The sequence below is a fragment of the Pseudorca crassidens genome, chromosome 16 (assembly GCF_039906515.1).
Source record: "Pseudorca crassidens isolate mPseCra1 chromosome 16, mPseCra1.hap1, whole genome shotgun sequence".
Classification (NCBI taxonomy): domain Eukaryota; kingdom Metazoa; phylum Chordata; class Mammalia; order Artiodactyla; family Delphinidae; genus Pseudorca; species Pseudorca crassidens.
In genome coordinates this window covers 53,309,345-53,332,492 of record NC_090311.1, presented here as the reverse complement: position 1 = coordinate 53,332,492, position 23,148 = coordinate 53,309,345, and the positions used below count along the sequence as shown (strand labels likewise).

General features: G+C 42.6%; 1 protein-coding gene across 7 annotated transcripts in view; it reads left to right on the top strand.

The window, feature by feature from the left end:
- The window catches only part of SH2D4B (SH2 domain containing 4B), an 84,132-nt gene that overhangs the window by 6,997 nt on the left and 53,987 nt on the right, over positions 1–23,148 (top strand). For all 7 annotated transcript variants that reach the window (XR_010935908.1, XR_010935909.1, XM_067710358.1 and 4 more), the window contains 2 exons: positions 20,891–21,050; positions 22,132–22,279. Coding sequence is in view for 5 of the 7 variants with exons in the window: in XM_067710358.1 (XP_067566459.1) it covers positions 20,891–21,050; positions 22,132–22,279 (308 nt within the window). In the remaining 2 variants the exon portion in view is untranslated. The remainder of the gene's footprint in view (positions 1–20,890; positions 21,051–22,131; positions 22,280–23,148) is intronic.

The window sequence follows — 23,148 nt, the reverse complement described above, 5'->3', positions numbered from 1 at the left end:
GTATCTGTTTGCCTGTTTATGGTCTGTCTCCTCCGTTAGTCTGCACGTGCCGTGACACCATGGCTGCGGCTGCTTTGCCTCCATCCCAGCGTCTGGAACAAGGCTGAGGGATATGGTTGGGGGGCAGTTGTGGGCAGGGAGCTGCTAAGACCGTTGCATGCGTGGTGTGTCAGTGGGGCTTGATAGAAGAGACGGGTATCAAAGGATTTCCCTTTCGAGTAGAAGACTGTGAGCTGCGCAGTGTGACCCCTTCCCTAGACCTTGAAAATCTTCAGTAAAAGTCTAAAAATCCCAGTATACTTGTGTTTTGGGATATATTGTAGAAGCTGAACTACAATCTATCATATGTAAGTAATGGCAATTCTGTCACCTTGTCATTCGTACTTACAACTCATTTCTTTTTCATTTCTTGTTTTAGGATTTTGACTTAGATTTTAGTTTGACCAATGCTACTTTTTTCCTTTGCATCCACTTAGTGTACATTTCCCTGTATCTTTTCTTCCCCCTCACTCCGCCTTTTGATACCATTTTGTTTTAAGGGAGTCTATTGAAACATGTATATTGAATAGCATATGTTAGTTTAGAACTTATTTTAAAGATAGAGTTGAACCCATTTTCTTTACCTTTATCAGGAATGAAACATTATCTACTGAAGATGAGAAACTTAAGGATATTTTAATATCCGTCTCCATGATTTTGTTAGCATAATCAAGAATTTTAGATTTTTTTGTTTACTTATCTTTCAAGACATTTTTTTATGCCAATGGTGGTTTCATAATCAAATCATAATAACAGTAATTACTTGGACACTAACTCCACTTTGTATTACTCGTACCCCACGTTTTTCCCTCCGAGGGGAAAGTGAGAAACATTTCATTCCCCCTTTGCCCCCTTGTACGAATGCTTTGGCCAACCCAGCAGCACACCCCTTGCTGTTCGGATTCTCAGCACGTCACACAGAAGTTATTAAACATCAAGGGAAATCCACATTTGAAGCCGTGTCCTGCACCGTCCCTGTTCTTGCTGTCATATGGTGGTAGGCATGCTGATTTTCTTCAACTCCCTTTGTGAATTTTTCTGTTAGTTCCAACTGTTTTCCAGTAGATCCACTTAGAGGGTGGTGACTGTGTAGGAACATTGGGGAATCAGGGGCATGGATGCCCTGGATTTCTGGACTGTAGCTCTTTGGAGCTGTTGCTCATGGCCCCTTTCCTGGGCACAGTGGAACAGTGCTTCTAGGACAGTGCCATGGGGGGAGGGGGCTGGGGAATCTAGCCCCCCTGTTTTCTTACGGTTCCGGATTATCCACCAGTAGTGTCCCATCCCTTCTGTCAAGAAGATGTTTCCTGTCCATATGCAAATATTCAAAGAACAATTCTTTGGGGAGGGAGAATGATCTTTTTCACAGAGTATATGCGATGGGGAGAGAAAAAGAGGTGTCTGGCGGTGCAGGAGGGTGTCCAGAGTCCTGTGCAAGGTAGACAAGAGGTAAAAAGTCCCCTGTGGCATGATAATTGGTAAATTGGGGCTGAGTGTGTGTCCGAGGGACCAGTGAAGGCAACAGATAAGCAACGGGGGTGCTGCCAGCTTCCCGGCGAGAGCCCTGGAGTCAGGCAAGAGGAACGTCATGAGAAGTGTATCTGTGGTGACACCAGGCCATCCAGCTGACCCCAGAGAGGTGTCCTAGTGTCCGTCACCTGTAGATAGGCACTGCAGCTCTCAGGGTGTTTGTGGTGGGCAGGCAGATCCTGCTTGCTCTTCCAGAATTCCACACCCGAAGGGATGCTCCATTAGCTCATTCCCTGAGGGGCTCAAGGGTGGGAAATGACAGTGCCACAGATCACTTCTCCACCTTTTGGTTGGGTTGATGCTATTTTCAACATGTCTCTAGCTTGGTGGAATAGAAGCAAGTCCCCTGGATTGTCATGTTTGGTCTACTGAGTTGACCTTGGAACATCACCTGTGCAATGGGAATAATAACCCTTCCCCAGCAGTTGTTGGCAGGGTTCAACAAGCTTCTTCAACAAGTGGGAACGCTCCTGCCACCATGCGGGGCACATAAGAGCCAAGCCACGTCCACCTCCTTCCTTTCCTCACTGCCTCCGTCTGCCTCTGGCGGCAGATGCCCTTGGAATCTGTGCAGCCTCTTCCTGAATGTTTCCATGGGACCCAGACTATGGGCCCAGCTCCACCACTGCTTGGCCAACCTCAGTTTTTCTGGAGTCTCAGGGATGAGGGTGGGGATGGGACTTTTCCCGTGTCTGTCAAATCATTCCTCCTTGTGTGGTTACTTCTTAGGGTAAATTGCAAGAAATTCAGTTATTCCAGTGAAAGGAGACTCTTGGTTCTTGGGTGCTGATAACCTTTCCTACAGGTGAAGTAAAGATGTGGCATTATGGTGGGTGGGAGGACTAGTCCGTGGGGAATTGCACAGTGTATGGCCTGGGACCACCCTGGTTGTGACTGTGCAGCTGGGTGTGGGACCCCTTAGGGCGTGGAGAGAGGGGCTAGGGACCAGACCACTACCCCCACCTGGACTCTGAGACCCAGTGTGGGCCTTGCACGCAGTTGGTGCTCTGCCCAGGTGTGTGGAATTGACCTTGAGGGGGAGAGCCCACTTTCTGTCTCCTCAGCCCTGCTTGGCCCCCATATGGTGGACAGAAGGGTGGGGCGGCAGTGCTGGTGAGTGAGGTCCTCCGTGTTACAGTCTCAGCATCGCTGAGGGGCGTCACTCTGCTCCCCTGCAGCTCAGTTCCTTCTTCCGTGAAGAGGGAAGGGCTTTCTGGGTGGCTGTAAGACTGAAGGAGCCACTGTGCAAAATTCCCACGCTGGCCCTGGCTGGGGGCCTCTGCAGCCCACCAGCTCACTTCCTTTCCTCCCTGCCTTCCCCCGGCCGGCGCTGTGGTTCTGGCCGAGGCAGCTCTGCCAGCATCCACGGCTCCCCATCTCCAGTGCCGGCATTTGCAGAAGCTGTAAAGCCCCAGACTCACCAGGCAGGCAGTGGGAGGAGCCAGGCAGAAGCTGCCATGAGAGCATGTGGGGCTCTTGGTGCCCAGCAGGTGTGGGTGTCCCCAGGGGTGAGAGTGCAGTTTTCTTGGCTCTGGAGGGAGATCAGCCTTATGTGGAGCCCTTAACTGTCAGCTCTGAGCATCCTGTATCTAGAAGGAGAGAACTGAAGGTGTGGCCTTGTCCAGCTGAAGGCCTTTGGTAGGGGAGCCTGGAGAGGTTCCCAGAGAGAAGGCTCAGGTTATGGAAGCTAAGGGGGAAGGGCCAGGGCTGCAGGAAGAATGAAGCCTCAGAGCAGCTGCATTCTTTGGAATGAAGGAGAACTCACCCAGATGGAACGCCTTGCCTCCTGTGTGTCTGACCTGTCCTGGGCCCTTTAAGTGCCTGTTTATCCCACCCCCTTAGGGACCTGAGGTTGGGTCCTTTGTATTTCATGAAATCTAAGATGCCATAGCTTGAAAGACACACTATTTTTATATATTACTAAGAAAGCTGTAAATTAAACCATGATACACCATTGTTTGTAAGATACATCCTGGTTTCAGAAATGTTAAGGTGTGTGTCTTCAAATTAATGAAATATGTTATTATCTCCGTTTGAGTCGAGGTGGAGTTAGAATCGGGTCCAGGCCTGCTGGGGCTCCAGTTCCCCCCACTGCAGTGCACACATCTTCCTCCTCCTCACAGCTGCTCCCATGGTGAAATGACATATTCCAGGTGATTAAAGACCAGTGCAGAAAAAGCAAAAACAAAATCATAGAAGTAATCAAAGAAAATATGAGAGAATAGTGGGGAGAGCGAAGGTGTTCTTAAAATAAGATACAGCAATAAAAATAGAAGGAAAAATAAAGATAAATATGACTAGATTTTAAAAATCTTCTTGATAAAAGACACCGAACGGAGTTTAAAAAGAGAACAAAGCAGGAGGTAAATGAGAGAAAAATATCTGCAACATTTATAACAGGCAAAGGACTTGTATCCAGAGAATAAAGAAACTTCCTAAGTCAGTTAGCAGAAGACAAACAGTAGAAAAGTGGGGAATAGACATGAACAAGCCATTCACAGGAGTGCAACTTCGAGTCACAATGACCATGTGGAAAGGTGTTCATCCTCACTAGCGAACTATCAGTACGTCACTGCAAATTAAAACAATAATACTAGCAAAAGTTAAAGAAGTTTGCTAGCAGTAATGTTGATGGGGATCCAGAGAAAGAGATACTCTCTCTCCTGCATGGCTGTGGAGGGACAGATTTTCTGCAGGTTCCCGAGGAGCTTGGGCCCACGGGGATGGGGTTCTCCTGTCCCTGCAACTTTCTCCTGGCTGCTGCCAAAAGCCCATGGGCTGTGTATTATTATTATTTTTTAAATTTTTATTGGAGTATGGATGGTTTACAATGTTGTGTTAGTTTCAGGTGTGCAGCAAAGTGAATCAGTTATACTTATATCCACTCCTTTTTAGATTCTTTTCCCACATAGGCCATTACAGAGTATTGAGTAGAGTTCCCTGTGCTATACAGTAGGTCCTTATTAGTTACCTATTTTATATATAGTAGTGTGTATATGTCAATCCCAATCTCCCAATTTATTCCTCTCCCCCTTTCCCCCCTGGTAACCATGTTTGTTTTCTACAGCCCATGGGCTCTTTAAACAGATGGAGTTTTGCTCAGCTCTGGCTGGAGGGAAGCCCTTCTCCTGCCTGTTGCAAGGCCCCAGCTGGGGATGCTGGGCTGAGCTGCCCAGGTGTAATTTCCTCCCCTTGCTTCAGGGGTGATCATGCCTGCCACCTCCCTCCTTCCCTAACTGTCCACCTCACTGCTTCCCTTTGCACCTGGAGGTCAGCAGGGGCAGTTTCTGAGAAAGGCCACCAGCTGGTTATCTCCTGACTCTCTGTAACCTGACGCCAGGTCTCAGCCCCACTAAGGGGAGCTGGGCTGAAGCAGCAGGTTGCAGGCGGCTGCCTGCCCCTCTGTTATCTCTCCCAGTGGCTAGTAGCATCGCTGCTTTCAAGGTTTTTCTCACGTAAAAACTAGCAAAGCTTCCTAGCATTCTTGCATTTGGAACCAGATTTTGCATTCAACTTTGGGGTTTAAATTCTTTGGGTTCATTTCCACACCTGTTTCCCTCATGTCCTTTCAAAATGACAGGACCTCAGGGAGCATTTATTTTTATCCTATCATCTCACAGATGTGCTTATTGTCTGGCCACCACGGTCGGGTTCTCAATACATACCATAACTGATTTCAAACATTTGAAATTGAATGGCTGAGAATGTAGTCAACCTTGTTTCTGTGTGCACTTGATAAAGAAAGTATTCTGCTGTAGTGTGAAGTGTTCTATAGACGTCAGTTAGGTTAAGTTGGTCAATATGTTATTTAGACCCCTATACCCTAACTGATTTTTTTCCCTATAAATTACCTTATCATATAAATTACCAGGAGAGTTTTTGTTGTCACAAACAGCTTTATTGAGATATAATTCATATACCATACAAGTCACCCATTTAAAGTGTACACAAGTCACCCATTTAATGTGTGCAACTAAATGGTTTTTAATATATTCACAGAGATGTGCAGCCATCACCGCAGTCAATTTTGGAATATTTTCATCACCTCAAGAAAACCCATACACCTTGACTAGTACTTGCCAGACCCCTTTCTCCCTGCTCCAGCCCTTAGCGACCACTAATCTACTTTTTTTTTTTTTTCCCTGCACTGGGTCTTCATTGCTTCGAGTGGGCTTTCTCTAGTTGCGTCAAGCGAGGGCTACTCTTTGTTGCGATGCGCGAGCTTCTCATTATGGTGGCTTCTCGTTGCGGAGCACGGGCTGTAGGCGTGCGGGCTTCAGTAGTTGTGGCACGCGGGCTTCAGTAGCTGTGGCACGCAGGCTTAGTTGCTCCGTGGCATATGGGATCTTCCTGGACCAGGGATCGAACCCGTGTCCCCTGCATTGGCAGATGGATTCTTAACCACTGCGCCACCAGGGAAGTCCACTGCTAATCTACTTTATGTCTCTATGGATTTCCCTATTCTGGACTTTCATATGAGTGGAATAATAAAGTATTGGACTTTTGTGGCTGGCTTCTTACACTTAGCATAATGTTTTCAAGGTCCATCCACAATGTAGCCTGTATCAGTATCATTCTTTTTTTATGGCCAAATAATATGCCATTATATGGATGTACCACATTTTGTTTGTCCATTTATCTCTTAATGGACATTTGGGTTGTTTTCACTTTTGGCTATTATGAATAATGCTTCTATAAACATTCACGTACAAGTTTTCGTGTGGATGTATGTTTTCATTTCTATTGGGTGTGTACCTACGAGTGGCATTGCTGGATCATTTGATAACTTTATGTTTAATAACTTGAAGAATTGGCAGATTGTTTTCCAAAGCAGTCGCACCATTTTACCTTCCCACCAGCAGCGTATGAGAGGTCCAATTTCTCCACATTCTCACCAGTACTTGTTATTATCTATGTTTTTGGTTAAATCCATCCTGGGAGATGTGAAGTGTTATGTCATTGTGGTTTTGATTTGCATTTCGCTGATGAGTAAAGATTTTGAGCATCTTTTCTTGTGCTTATTGGACATCTATATATCTTCTTTGGAGAAATGTATATTTAGATCCTTTGCCCATTTTTAGACCGAGTTGTCTTTTTATTATTGAGCTGTAAGAATTTTTATACACTCCGGGCACAAGTTCCTTATCAGATATATGATCTGTAAATATTTACTCCCACTCTTTGGATTGCCCTTTTACTTTCTTGATGGCATCCTTTGAAACACAAAAGTTTTAAATTTCAAATTTTGATGAAGTCCAAATTGTATTGATATATATTTTCTTTGTTGTTTGTGCTTTTGGTATCATATCTAAGAAACCATTGTCTAATTTAAGGTCATGAAGATTTATACCTATATCTATATTTTCAAATTTGTTAACACAGAATAGCACATGATATTCTCTTTTAATCAGTTCTTGTTTTACATTGTCTTCTTATTCCTAATGCCATATATATTATATATACTGTATACACATTCCATATATATATAAACATATATATGGCATATATATGACGTATAACATATATATATGTTTTAACTTAATTTAAGCATGCTAGGTGGTTTCTTTATTACATGTTTCAAAGAACAAATGTTTGGTTGTATTTATAATGTATATGCTTTGCATTCACTAATATTAGTTTTTTCATTAATTATTTTCTCCTGCTTTTATTTTATTGTTCTTCTTTTTATGTCTTAGATTGAGAACTTAGTTTATTCATGTTACATCTTTTTAAAAAATTTTATTTCATATTTTAAAAAATATTTATTTATTTTATTTGGCTGTGCCGGGTCTTAGTCACAGCATGCATGCAGGATCTAGTTCCCTGACCAGGGATCGAACCCCGGGCCCCCTGCATTGGGAGTGCGGAGTCTTAACCACTGGACTACCAGGGAAGTCCCACATCTTTTTTTAAAAATAAAGCTTATAAAATATCTCATTATAAAATATTTAAACATATAGGTAAAATGGAAAATAATATAATAAGTACTTATGGACCCATAATGTCTTTATTAAGTGTTAACTTAGTGCCTTCTTTGTTTTTATTTAAGTACGTCATATACAGTTGAGACCCATTTTAATGCCTTTCTAAAATTTCACTCCCCATCTCCTTCCCCATAAGCAAGCCTATTATAAATTCAACATGTATCATCCTTATATCTTTTCCATACTTTAATATATATTTTGTAAGCAATAGGTTGCTTAATCATTATATGAATGACATTATACTGTATGCAATCTGAATTTAACTTAATTTATTGGTTCTGCATTTTTTAAGGAGATATGTTTGTGTTGTTCAAACCTATTTATTTTTCTTGCTATAGAGTACTGCATTATAAGAACATACGATAATTTATTTATCTGTTTTCCTTGATTAGTCATTTATGTTGTTCCTGATTTTTAATATTTTGGACAATGTTTCCATGAACCTTCTTGTTCAGGTTTCTCTGGGCAACGTGTGTACTTGGAAGTGCTATTCCTTGGTAATAATGAGTAGCATGTTCAACTTTACTAAATATTTGCCAAATATCTTCAAAGTGGTTGTATCAGTGCCTTCAGCCATCAACAATTTATAAGAATTATCATTGCTCCATATCCTTTTCAACAATCAGAATTTGTCATCACACTTTTTTATTCTTTCCAGTCTTGTAGGAGTGAAATGACTGTATTTTTTCATCATCATACACTCACAGTAAAATTAATGATGGTTTCACTGCTTGATGAAACAGTAAACCTTATTCATTTTATTGTATGACAAAATGGAAGGATGCATAAAGCATTTCTGAAGTATGATGGGTGTCTTGAGGAAAGGCACTGTGTGATTTTTTGAGTTATGTGCTGAACTAGCCTCTTTACTCATGGAATGCCATTTTTACTTGAAAGAAGACTGACAAACTATGTCTTTTTTCAGACTTGGGTATTTGCAGATGAATAAAGTGAATCTGTCACTTCAAGGAAAACAATGGATAAAATTTATTCCAGTGATAAAATTCCAGGTTTCAAGCAAAAATTAGAATTTTTGGAAAACTTGTATCAGCTACAATGAACTTATTAGATTCCCAATACATAAAGGCTTTTCTCTGAGGTTCATAGTAATATTAACAAACAGTTTTATGATATTATAAAATAAAATAGGTATTTTATTTTATAATATCATAAATTTGGAAGATCTGCTTGATTCAGTGAACCAATATTTTCCAAGGACCAATGAGGAATGTTGCAAAACCACACATGAGTAAAAGATCCATTCAAAGTGCAAAATAAACCAATGGGTTTTATTTTTTTTATTTTATTTTTTTTTTGTGGTACGCGGGCCTCTCACTGTTGTGGCCTCTCCCGTTGCGGAGCACAGGCTCCGGACGCGCAGGCTCAGCGGCCATGGCTCACAGGCCTAGCCGCTCTGCGGCATGTGGGATCTTCCCGGACCCGGGCACGAACCCGTGTCCCCTGCATCAGCAGGCGGACTCTCAACCACTGCGCCACCAGGGAAGCCCCTGGGTTTTAATTTTATTTTGCTTAAAAATCTTTAAACTTTTTATTTTGAAGTAACTTTTTTTTTAGGCCACGCCCTGTGGCATGTGAGATCTTAGTTCCTCGACCAGGGTTTGAACCCACGTTTCCTTCAGTGGAAATACGGAGTCGTAACCATTGGACCGCCAGGGAAGTCCCAAGTTGCTATTATTTTAAGTAAATATATATTAAAAATTTTCTCAGTTTTAATTTTGAATATGCTAAATATTGATAGATATAACCCACATAAACAAAAATTCTTTGAGATACTCAATATTTTTAAAGAATATAAAGGGGTCTTGAGAGCAAATTATTTGATAACAGATGCTTTAAAGGATACACTGTATGCAATGAGTTAGCTTTTCTACAATGCATCTAGACTAGTACTATCTATATTCCATTCTTGGGAGAACTGAGAAAAAAAAAATGACCATTCAAATTATGTTTTATAGGGCTTATTTCTCTCACAGGACCCTAGTAGAGAAAGATTGTTCTAGACATTAATAAGTTAATACATGTAAAATATGTTGAACCATGATTAGCAGATAAGCCTTCTGTACATGTTCGCTGTTACTATTGCTTTTATTAATTGGTGCAATCGTTTGACAGTTATGTGTATTCAAGTATCTTCTCTCAGTTGGTGACTTGATTTTTAATTGTCTTTATGGCATTTTTTGTGTGTAGAAATTTTAAGCTTTAATCTGTATTCAAATATATCAACATTGTCTCTCATAGTTTATTTTTTTATGTCTCATAGAAGAAATTCTTCCCTTCCCCAAAGTAATAATGATATGCATTTATATTTTCCTCTAAGAGTTTCCAAGCATCCAAATGTTCCTTTTCACAGACTCATAAAACCACCTTTGTCAAGGTCATTGGTGACTTCCATGTTGTTGAATCCAATGGTCAATTCTCAAGTCTTCATCCCAATGACCCATCAGTAGCCTTTGACACAGCTGACCTCCCTTTAATTCCTGAAATTCTTTCTCCACTTGGCTTCTGGGATACTGCTGTCTTTCGGTTGTTCTCCTGCCTCGCAGGCTTCTTTGTCCTCATCTCCTTGGGGGTCCTCCTCCTATCTAGGTGTTGGAGTGTGCTGGGCTTCAGTCCTTCGACCTCTCCTGTTGTCTGTCTACACTCACTCTCTACCTGCTCTCGTCCAGTTTTGTGGCTTTAAATATCTATACACTGATGCCTTCAAAAAATTATATTTTAGTTCCAGCCTCTCCTCTGAAGTCTGTTTTATTCAACTGCCTACTGGATGTCTAATAGACGTCTCAAACTTAATTTAGCCCAAACAGAAATGTTGATTTATCCAAGCAGTTTCTTTCATGTTACTCTTTTCAGTAATATGACCATCCATTCCATTGCTTAAGCTGAAAAGTTAGAGTTTTCTTGCTCTTTTTCTTTCAGAACTCATATCCAAAATTTAAGCAAATATTGCTTTTTCCTTCAAAACTATGTTGAGTAAGAGTGGTGAGAGTGGGCAACCTTGTCTTGTTCCTGATCTTAGTGGAAATGCTTTCAGTTTTTCACCATTGAGGATGATGTTGGCCGTGGGTTTGTCATATATGGCCTTTATTATGTTGAGGAAAGTTCCCTCTGTGCCTACTTTCTGCAGGGTTTTTATCATAAATGGGTGTTGAATTTTGTCGAAAGCTTTCTCTGCATCTATTGAGATGATCATATGGTTTTTCTCCTTCAATTTATTAATATGGTTTATCACATTAATTGTTTTGCGTATATTGAAGAATCTTTGCATTCCTGGAATAAACCCCACTTGATCATGGGGTATGATCCTTTTAATGTGCTGTTGGATTCTGTTTACTAGTATTTTGTTGAGGATTTTTGCATCTATGTTCATCAGTGATATTGGCCTGGAGTTTTTTTCTTTGCAACATCCTTGTCTGGTTTTGGTATCAAGGTGATGGTGGCCTCGTAGAATGTGTTTGGGAGTGTTCCTCCCTCTGCTATATTTTGGAAGAGTTTGAGAAGGATAGGTGTTAGCTCTTCTCTAAATGTTTGATAGAATTCACCTGTGAAGCCATCTGGTCCTGGGCTTTTGTTTGTTGGAAGATTTTTAATCACAGTTTCAATTTCAGTGCTTGTGATTGGTCTGTTCATATTTTCTATTTCTTCCTGATTCAGTCTTGGCATGTTGTGCATTTCTAAGAATTTGTCCATTTCTTCCAGGTTGTCCATTTTATTGTCATAGAGTTGCTTGTAGTAATCTCTGATGATCTTTTGTATTTCTGCAGTGTCAGTTGTTTCTTCTCCTTTTTCCTTTCTAATTCTATTGATTTGAGTCTTGTCCCTTTTTTTCTTGATGAGTCTGGCTAATGGTTTATCAATTTTGTTTATCTTCTCAAAGAACCAGCTTTTAGTTTTATTGATCTTTGCTATCATTTCCTTCATTTCTTTTTCATTTATTTCTGATCGGATCTTTATGATTTCTTTCCTTCTGCTAACTTTGGGGTTTTTTTGTTCTTCTTTCTCTAATTGCTTTAGGTGCAAGGTTAGGTTGTTTATTCGAGAGGTTTCCTGTTTCTTAAGGTAGGACTGTATTGCTATAAACTTCCCTCTTAGAACTGCTTTTGCTGCCTCCCATAGATTTTGGGTCGTTGTGGCTCCATTGTCATTTGTTTCTAGGTATTTTTTTGATTTCCTCTTTGATTTCTTCAGTGATCCCTTCGTTATTAAGTAGTGTATTGTTTAGCCTCCATGTGTTTGTATTTTTTACAGATCTTTTCCTGTAATTGATATCTAGTCTCATAGCGTTGTGGTCAGAAAAGATATTTGAAACAATTTCAATTTTCTTAAATTTACCAAGGCTTGACTTGTGACCCAAGATATGATCTATCCTGGAGAATGTTCCATGAGCAGTTGAGAAAAATGTGTATTCTGTTGTTTTTGGATGGAATGTCCTATAAATATCAATTAAGTCCACCTTGTTTAATGTATCATTTAAAGCTTGTGTTTCCTTATTTATTTTCATTTTGGATGATCTGTCCATTGGTGAAAGTGGGGTGTTAAAGTCCCCTACTATGAATGTATTACTGTCAATTTCCCCTTTTATGGCTATTAGTATTTGCCTTATGTATTGAGGTGCTCCTATGTTGGGTGCATAAATATTTACAATTGTTATATCTTCCTCTTGGATCGATACCTTGATCATTATGTAGTGTACTTCTCTGTCTCTTCTAATAGTCTTTATTTTAAAGTCTATTTTGTCTGATATGAGAATTGCTACTCCAGCTTTCTTTTGGTTTCCATTTGCATGAAATATCTCTTTCCATCCCCTTACTTTCAGTCTGTATGTGTCTCTAGGTCTGAAGTGGGTCTCTTGTAGACAGCAAATATATGGGTCTTCTTTTTGTATCCATTCAGCCAATCTGTGTCTTTTGGTGGGAGCATTTAGTCCATTTACATTTAAGGTAATTATCGATATGTATGTTCCTATTACCATTTTCTTAATTGTTTTGGGTTCGTTATTGTAGGTCTTTTCCTTCTCTTGTGTTTCTTGCCTAGAGAAGTTCCTTTAGCAGTTGTTGTAGAGCTGGTTTGGTGGTGCTGAACTCTCTCAGCTTTTGCTTGTCTGTAAAGGTTTTAATTTCTCCATCAAATCTGAATGAGATCCTTGCTGGGTAGAGTAATCTTGGTTGCAGGTTTTTCTCCTTCATTTAAATATGTCCTGCCACTCCCTTCTGGCTTGCAGAGTTTCTGCTGAAAGATCAGCTGTTAACCTTATGGGGATTCCCTTGTATGTTATTTGTTGTTTTTCCCTTGCTGCTTTTAATATGTTTTCTTTGTATTTAATTTTTGACAGTTTGATTAATATGTGTCTTGGTGTATTTCTCCTTGGATTTATACTGTATGGGACTCTCTGTGCTTCCTGGACTTGATTAAGTATTTCCTTTCCCATATTAGGGAAGTTTTCAACTATAATCTCTTCAAATATTTTCTCAGTCCCTTTCTTTTTCTCTTCTTCTTCTGGAACCCCTATAATTCGAATGTTGGTGCGTTTAATGTTATCCCAGAGGTCTCTGAGACTCTCCTCAGTTCTTTTCATTCTTTTTTCTTTATTTTGCTCTGCAGTAGTTATTTCCACTATTTTATCTTCCAGGTCACTTATCCGTTCTTCTGCCTCAGTTATTCTGCTATTGATCCCTTCTAGAGTATTTTTAATCTCATTTATTGTGTTGTTCATCGTTGCTTGTTTCATCTTTAGTTCTTCTAGGTCCTTGTTAAATGTTTCTTGCATTTTGTCCATTCTATTTCCAAGATTTTGGATCATTTTTACTATCATTATTCTGAATTCTTTTTCAGATGACTGCCTATTTCCTCTTCATTTGTTAGGTCTGGTGGGTTTTTATCTTGCTCCTTCATCTGCTGTGTGTTTTTCTGTTTTCTCATTTTGCTTATCTTACTGTGTTTGGAGTCTCCTTTTTGCAGGCTGCAGGTTTGTAGTTCCCATTGTTTTTGGTGTCTGTTCCCAGTGGCTAATGTTGGTTCAGTGGGTTGTGTAGGCTTCCTGGTGGAGAGGACTAGTGCCTGTGTTGTGGTGGATGAGGCTGGATCTTGTCTTTCTGGTGGGCAGGTCCACATCTGGTGGTGTGTTTTGGGGTGTCTGTGGACTTATGATTTTAGGCAGCCTCTCTGCTAATGGGTGGTGTTGTGTTCCTGTCTTGCTAGTTGCTTGGCATAGGATGTCCAGTACTGTAGCTTTCTGGTCGTTGCGTGAAGCTGGCTGCTGGTGTTGAGATGGAGATCTCTGGGAGATTTTCACCGTTTGATATTATGTGGAGCTGGGAGGTCTCTTGTGGACCAGTGTCCTGAAGTTGGCTCTCCTACCTCAGAGACACAGCACTGACTCCTGGCTACAGCACCAAGAGCCTTTCATCCACACGGCTCAGAATAAAAGGGAGAAAAAGTAGAAAGAAAGAATGAGTAGAAGTAGAAAGAAAGAAAGAAGGGAGGGAGGGAGGGAAGGAGGGAGGGAGGGAGGGAGGGAGGAAGGAAGGAAGGAAGGAGGGAAGGAAGGAAAGAAAGAAAGAAAGAAAGAAGATAAAGTAAAATAAAGTAAGATAAAATATAATAAAGTTATTAAAATAAAAAAATAATTATTAAGGAAAAGAAAAACGGATGGATAGAACCCTAGGACAAATGGTGGAAGCAAAGCTATACAGACAAAGTCTCACACAGAAGCATACACATACACACTCACAAAAAGAGGAAAAGGGGAAAAAATCATAAATCTTGCTCTCAAAGTCCACCTCCTCAATTTGGGATGATTCGTTGTCTATTCATGTATTCCACAGATGCAGGTACATCAGGTTGATTGTGGAGCTTTAATCCGCTGCTTCTGAGGCTGCTGGGAGAGATTTCCCTTTCTCTTCTTTGTTTGCACAGCTCCCAGGGCCTCAGCTTTGGATTTGGCCCCGCCTCTGCGTGTAGGTCGCCGGAGGGCGTCTGTTCTTCGCTCAGACAGGACGAGGTTAAAGGAGCCGCTGATTCAGGGGCTCTGGCTCACTCAGGCCGGGGGGAGGGAGGGGCACGGAGGGCGGGGAAAGCCTGCGGCAGCAGAGGCCGTCGTGACTTCCAGCCTGAGGCGCGCCGTGCGTTCTCCCATTCTCCCAAGTTGTCCCTGGATCCCGGGACCCTGGCAGTGGCGGCCTGCACAGGCTCCCCGGAAGAGGGGTGTGGATAGTGACCTGTGCTCGCACACAGGCTTCTTGGTGGCGGCAGCAGCAGCCTTAGCGTCTCCCGCCCGTCTCTGGGGTCCGCGCTTTTAGCCGCGGCTCGCGCCCGTCTCTAGAGCTCCTTTAAGCAGTGCTCTTAATCTCCTCGCGCACCAGGAAACAAAGAGGGAAGAAAAAGCCTCTTGCCTCTTCGGCAGGTCCAGACTTTTCCCCGGACTCCCTCCCGGCTAGCCGTGGCGCACTAACCCCCTGCAGGCTGTGTTCACGCCGCCAACCCCAGTCCTCTCCCGGCGCTCCGACCGAAGCCCGAGCCTCAGCTCCCAGCCCCTCCCGCCCCGGCGGGTGAGTAGACAAGCCTCTCGGGCTGGTGAGTGCCGGTAGGCCCTGATCCTCTGTGCGGGAATCTCTCCGCTTTGCCCTCCGCACCCCTGTTGCTGTGCTCTCCTCCGCGGCTTCGAAGCTCCCCCCTCCGCCTCCAGCAGTCTCCGCCCGCGAAGGGGCTTCCTAGTGTGTGGAAACTTTTCCTCCTTCACAGCTCCCTCCCGCTGGTGCAGTTCCCGTCCCTATTCTTTTGTCTCTGTTTTTCCTTTTTTTCTTTTGCCCTACCCAGGTACGTGGGGAGTGTCTTGCCTTTTGGGAGTTCTGAGGTCTTCTGCCAGTGTTCAGTAGGTGTTCTGTAGGAGTTGTTCCACGTGTAGATGTATTTCTGGTGTATCTGTGGGGAGGAAGGTGATCTCCGCGTCTTACTCTTCCGCCATCTTCCCGGAAGCCCTCTAGGAGATATTTTCTTGATGGCTATTTTACTCCATTGATTTCTAAGTTTTGTATTATTATTTGAGGATGCGGTCTATAAAATTTTCTCATAATTGCAAGATCAGAAGAAGAAAAGTATATTGTCAATGTTTAAGGAGTAAAGTTCTGTAGTTCTTAAGTAAAATTTGTTGACTATATTATTCAAATCCTCTATATTATTAATTTTAAAAATCTATTTGGTCTACCAGCCTCGTAAATAAATATAGCGAAACTCTCCACCATGAGTATATATACATTTTGAAATTCTCATTGTGTTGTTAGGAGTTTTTGTTTTATGCAGTTGTCTGCTATGTTGTTTGTTGTATAAAGTTTTATAACTGTTATGTCTTCTTTGTGGGTTGCCTCTTTTATAATTACATAATATACTTTTTTGTCTTGTCTAACACATTTGTCCTTGAATTTACTTTGTCTGACATTGCCACTTCTGCTTTCTTTTTGCTTGCCTTTGTATGGTCTCTTGTTAACTAGATCTTTATTTTTAAACTTTTTCTTTTTTACATGTGTGTTTTATTTAAATAGTACAGAATTGGATTTTACTTTTTTTTCTCCATCAAGAGAAGGAAGGATTTATTATTATTATTATTGTTTTTCCATGATGGAGAAAACTTGGGAATACTTTATCTAACCCAAATTCAAAAATATAACTGGCGGGGCTTCCCTGGTGGCGCAGTGGTTGAGAGTCCGCCTGCCGATGCAGGGGACACGGGTTCGTGCCCCAGTCCGGGAAGATCAGAGCGGCTAGGCCCATGAGCCATGGCCGCTGAGCCTGCGTGTCCGGAGCCTGTGCTCCGCAACGGGAGAGGCCACAACAGTGAGAGGCCCGCGTACAGCAAAAAAAAAAAAAAAAAAAAATATATATATATATATATATATATATATATATATATAACTGGCAGCATTTTCTACGGACAGCTCTCATGTGAAACACCCTTATGCCCAGAATTACAGGGTTAGAATGTTCACCAGTAGAGATTTAATTTAGTGACCATTCTAGTGGAATTTTAATTTAGTAAAAGAAGAGAAAATTGACACTGAAGCTATAATGAAATATGCCTTGTTAGAAGTAGGGTCAAAAAGTGATGACTTAATTAATGACATTAAATAGTGTGTTTTTACTTTTTTCCTTTCTTTTTTTTTTTGAATTTTATTTTTTTTATACAGCAGGTTCTTATCAGTTATTTATTTTTTACTTATTAGTGTATATATGTCAATCTCAATCTCCCAATTCATCCCACTACCCCCAAGGAAGGATTTATTATTATTTGCAGCCAGTAAGGAGAACATCTAGGGTTTTCCCAAAGCAGTGTTTGTCTTTTACTTTTTATTTACATCTGACAGTCTCAGATCTTTAATAGGGAAATTAATTCTCTTCCCATTTTTGTGTTAATATACTTAGGGTTTAGGGATTCTGTGTTATTTTTCATTTGTTATCTGTATCAGTTAGGGATGTGCTTGGCCATAAGTAACAGAATGCACAATTAATAGTTGCCTAATTAAATAAATCTTTCATATTTATTTATATTACCACATTTCATTGAATAACTACAGAACTTTATTCCTTGGAGTTCCTTATTTTTCTCAAATGATAAGAATTCTGGAGGTGTATTGCAATGGATAGATTAGTTTAGCTGCTCAGCAAGATCATCGAGGCCCCGTCTCCTTCAGTCCTTCTGCTTACTCATCCTTAGTATGTGGCTTTTCTCCTTATGGCTGCAAAAGTCCTCCAGCAGCTCCTGGCATCACTTCTTCATTCCACGCAGGAAGAAGGAGGTGAGGTAGAGTAAAGAGTGAAGGGGCTTCTCCTAAGAAGTGTTCACCTTTTTTTTTTTTTAATGTTTTTTTTTTATTGTGGTAAAAGTCACATAATATAAAACATACTATTTTAACCATATTTAACTGTACAGTTCGGTGGCACTAAGTACATTCACATTGTTATGCAACTCTCACCATCATCCCTCTCCTGAATTTTTCACCTTCCTAAACTGAAACTCTGTCCCCTTTAAACACTAACTCCCCACTCCTCCTACCTCCCCTCCCCCGGCCCCTGGCATCTACCAATGTACCTTCTGACTCTACGAATTTGACTATTCTAGGTCCCTTGTATGAGTGGAATCAAACAGTATTTGTCAGCAACCTTAAGAAGTCTTCACCTTTTGTTTCGAGAATGAGTCCCCGTCACTGGGACTTCTGCCTGCATCTCCTTTGTCAAGAACGGGGATGTCTGGTCACTCCTAGATCGATTACTTGCCAAGGAGAATAAATTTACATGATGGGTTTAGACTAATTTTATTTGTCCTTGGAGGCTGGGGTAGACACCTGCCTCTCCTGAAACCAAGGGATCTCTGTTACTCCCCAAAACAAACTGGGGTTTTTAGTAAGGCAGGAAGGTGGCTGGAGTGGGTGATGAGGAAGTAACTGCCGGTGCCTGCTACAATAACTACACATTTTCTGTTGTTTTCTCTTTTCCCTTTAAGTATTTCTGCAGGATTGGTAAGCCTCTTATTTACTTTTGCCCACTATTAATTTGGAAGTTCTACAATTCTAGTAGTGGTTGCTTCCCTGGTTCTGTCAGTCATAATTAAACTTATATTCCTCTATTACTATATTGCTTTAACATACTAAAAATATACCAATGCCGGGGGAATTAGTGCTGCCTTCTGCAATAGGTAAGCGCTGGAATTCCAGTGGGTTAACGTAATGAAGGTTTATTTCTGATTAGGTCACAGTTTGATGTGGATTAGGTAGCAGCAGTCTGCCTGGCTTGCTTTCGAACACTGACTCATGGATCAGGCTGTTTTTGCTCCACCATCTTGGAGTCGTTTATGTCCCACTGAAGGGATGGGAGAGAGAATGTGGAAAAGGCACTCAGATTGCAACCAGCCTCAGCCTGAAAGTGGCACAAATCACTTCCCCTGACGCTCCACAGACCAGAATTCAGTCACGTGGCCCCATGGAATTGAAGGGAACCTGAGAAAAGTGGTCATCTGGTGGGCTCAGGGAGTGGAGCTGGGGTGCTGGACATAGCGTGGTCACTGTCACAAACTGTCATTCTGGTTACTCACTTGTTTTGTTCTTCTCTGCATAAATACACTCACCACCTCCTTAAGGGGATGCCCGCAAGTCTCACCCGGTCACTGCATCAACCCGAAGTTCACAGTCTACATGTGTTCTGCGTTAGGCACTCTAAGGTCCTGATATGGCTAAAAAGACATGTCATCCTAACACGGCCCACCTTTAAGACACGATGTACAGTGGGGGAGCAGGGTTAGAATATCCGCTATGGAAAAGGGGGGAGTGTGAGCCCCACTCAGTCACTAGTCTGTAGCATCCTGAAATCCTCCAGGTCAGGCTCTGCGAGGTCCCCCTGCCCTGGCAGTGAAGGGATGGCCTTGAATGGATGCTGTCTGTGCCCTGGAGGCTCATCTTGTTCATTATTCCCCTTGGCCACATCCAGAGTGAGTGTTGAGGGTCGCATCCTCCTTGGACCAGTATAGCCTTTGAGACCTGCCCCCTGGTCATTGAGGCTGGGTGCCCAATGGTTGTTTAAGTCTTGAACAATCAGAGGCTTTTTTAGTCCAGACTCAGAGACTTGGGAAGCTTCTGATCTGTTTGCTTCCATGTGCCGGGAGCAACATCGAAGATTCTTCTCTAGACGTATTTCGCAAATTGCCTGTTTTTCTTTGCCTCTTCACCCTGATGCCTCTACCTTTCGACTGAAGGTCATCTACGTTAGGCTCTTTGAAAAATAAGTGTGAGAGATTGCAGTCTGAGTGTGCTTGTGAGGGGCAGAGACAGGGTTGGGAGAAAATCACACAAGGCTGTTGTTCAGGAAATGCCTGTGAGAGAAAAAGGAGCAGGCTGGGAGAGCCGTGGCATGGCAGTGCAGGCGTGACCTTGAGTGAAGGAGAGGGGGACGGCAGGTTGGCTGGAGGTGTTCCAGGCAGCTACGCAGTCCAGGGAAGGTTTGTCAAGGCCTCCGGGGAGTTGCCCGTCAGTGGAGTCCCATGTCTCCCAGGAACCAGCCTGCCATGCTCAGTCAAAGGCTGGGAGCCTCCTCTGGAAGCATGGCCTCGGGCAAACATAAGGGCATGGGAGCTGGAGTGCACAGTCACTTATGCTCCCTGTTGTGGCATGTCCATGGAGCACATTCTCATGACCATCACAGAGATCTGTGTCCTAGGGCCCTTTATTCACCTTAAAAGTTTTACTGGGCCACTCATGCAAAACCTTTAAAAATCCCATCTCTTGCAGTTTGGGCCCTAGAAAGAGATGGCTTTTCCAAACCTACAAAGTCCCGGATTTCTATATTCTCTTTATTCCCTTTCATTTCTACTTGCAAAATGCTCAATTCTTCCTTGAACTTAACATCTTGCCAAACACAGCTCCTAGCAACCAACCCACTACCAAAGTTCTATTTTCCAGTATCTTCCCTTAGGGGGGACAGGTTCAGAAGGCAGGAGGGTCTGCCTTTTAAGTGATAGTGTCTGATAACTTTACCAGGTGCTTTGCTCCTGCATCACGTGGATCTCCAGCCATTCAGCCTCTAAACGTCACTGGTAAGGCAGTGACACTTAGTTGATATTCCTGATTCAGCCAGTACCCCACTTTAGATTGCCATTTTAGTCGTGGTTATCAATGGAATCTGCTAGAACAGGCAAACTGAAAAATCTCAGTGACTTAATCCAACACAGGTTTATTTCTTGCTCAGGTTACAGGCTGATGTGGGTCAGGGAGACTCAGGGGCCAGCTGCTTCATCTTGCAATGACACCATCTCCAATTCCTTATTTCCAGCCAATGGACAGGAGAGATAGAGATAGAGATAGAGATAGAGACAGAGATAGAGATAGAGATAGAGAGATAGAGAGATAGAGGGAGGGAGGGAGGGAGAGAGAGAGAGAGAGAGAGAGAGAGAGAGAGAGAGAGAGAGAGAAGACTCCCGGGCTCCTAACTGCCTTGGCTTGGGAGTGACACAAGTCTTCCTTCAGCGAGTGCTGTCACCTGATGTCTTCTGTGCTGAAGATTTCAGGGTCTCTGGGCTTCGGACACCAGTTCCAGCTTTGAACACCTGCTCCAGCAGACTGACTTGGCTGACATATTGCTCCCTAGAGGGAGTGGGAGAGGGAGATGGCTGTGGACCTGCACTCAGGTCAATGTCTCTCTGGCATCCTCTTTGCAGATGACCACGTTTTGTAGGGTGGCGTGGTGGTTGTGCACCCCTGGCCAGCCCAGGTCATTCCTGACTCAGTACAACTCAGACCTGTTTCTCCTTCCTTCCTTGTTCTTCCTGTGTTGTGAGGCAGCGAGTGACAAGCACATCCAGTGGCTCCTGGGGGCAGATGGCGAAGTCTGGGTCTGGGTCATGGGAGAAGGCCCTGGAGACAAGCCCTACGAAGAGATCTCTGAGGAGCTGATTGCAGAGAGGGCGCGGCTGCAGGCACAGAGGGAGGCGGAGGAGCTCTGGTGAGAGGTGCCAATGGGTACTGGGGCGGGTCCTGAACACGGAGGCTTGGGGTGGGTTCACATTAAGGACAATAGGTTACGGGTGGGAGGGAGGGGGCGCCAGGCAGCTGGCTGGCTGTTTGGAGCTCTGCTAAGATTAGGGGACCCAAGCACTAGTCTTACATCAGGTAGACCTTTTGGGTTCAAATCCTGGCTCCACTAATTCGTGGTGAGCTGATCCAGGGCCTCAGTTTTCACATCTGTGGTTTGGGCATCACAACACCTTTTCTATATGGATGTAGTTGGATTTACTGAGATAATGCGTATGATATCCTTTTGCTTCTTTCCTCACTGAGTTGTCCCAAGGACAGCAGAGCAATTTGAATTCACTTTTAAAATCTGCTTGTTCCTCGTCATGTTACCTCCATTTCTCACACAAGATGGACAGTTGAGCCCCTACTGATACTGGGGGGTCAGACTTCTTTCATAAACCACATTTGACATATTTTTTGCCAGACTTGGAAATTTGTATGAAGTTGACTCCAACATTTTTCCCCCAGTTTTTAATGACAGTGTTTTAATCATAAAATTGTAACGTGTAAACAACATTGAAAACTGTAAAGAATCAATTAAATAACAACTCAGTACCATGGTGATAACCATGGTGAGCATTTGGGCAATCCATGCTTTGTAAGCTGCTTTATTCACACCTTCATAAATTGATTAACATAGATCCACAGTGTTATTTAAGATTACTGTATAGTATCCCATTACGTGAGAAACCCAATTTATTGGTCTTGTTGAGGGACATTTGGGTTGTTTGCCACTTTTTATGTTATAAAAACCCTCTGATGAGCTTTTCCCTACACCTTTGTAAACTTGAGTGAGAAATGGGGTTTCTGAGGTTTTATCTTCTGGCTTCCAGAGCAATTCTGGTGATTTATACTCCCCACCTTTGCTAACACTGAGTTTTGTGAACCTCAGATATTTGCCGTTCTGATAGACCAAGAATGATTGTGCATGGTTTTTATTTGAAGCTCTGTTGGCATGTGGTCCTTCAGTTTCCCATACCTCCTGATACCTGCTGGTGTTCTCTTGGAAGGAGACAGAAGGAGGCAGAGATCACCAAGAAGTTCCGGGATGCTCTGGCCAATGAGAAAGCCCGGATCCTGGTGGAGAAGTGGAAAGTGGAGACGGAGGACCGCAAGGCTGCCAAAATCCTGGAGGAGCGCATCCATGAGGAATTCAAGGTGGGCCAGTGCCTGGGCATCTGTGTGAGGCCACCTGTTCTAGCCCCCAGGCCCCTGGGGTTGATCTCTGGTTTCGAACGGTCCTTGGCTAATGAGTGCTTTATGAGAACAAAAATCTGGCATGTCTGAGCAGGAAGGAACTTGACACACCATTTGGGCCAATCCACTTCCCCTTGAACAGATGAGGAAATCAGGGTCAGACAGGGGAAGAGACTTGCGAAGGCTGTGTGTACTGGTGGTTGGGGACAGAGCCAGGATCAGAACTCATCCCTCTGCATCCCAACCCAAGGGTCCTGAAACAAGGCCTGAAAAGAGCTGAGTTTGTGGTCAGACCAGCCTGGGATCCAGTTCCAACTCTATTGCTTACTGCTGTGTGACCTTAGGAAGCTTAGGAAGCTTAGGAAGCAAAAGGGTGTGGCTGCTGAACTTCTCTGAGTCTTCACTTTCTTGTCTGTAATATTAGGGTAGTAACAACACCCTACCTGAGATTTTTGGAGGATTCGAGGAGATGAAAAATGTATATTTTTTGCCCACGATAGGAGGTTGTTTGTAACCTTGCATATCTACTCATTCTGAGAGAGTTTGGAGCTGTTAAAGGAGCTTTACTGTCCTCTGGCAAGAAGCTTAGGTTTCCCGAAAAAGAAAAAAATTTTTTCCTGGTTCCTATTTTGAGATTTTTTTTTTTTCTACAGGAATAATGCATTTTGGGGGGATAGAAAGCTCAGAAAATACTATAAACAAAAAGAAAAAAATGATAATCATGCTGAATCTCAACAATTGTATTATTTTGTGAATTGTATGTTAATGGCATTTGCTCATTTTTGAATTTTTAAAAACTTTTCCCCCAATAATGATTAGATAATGGGGAC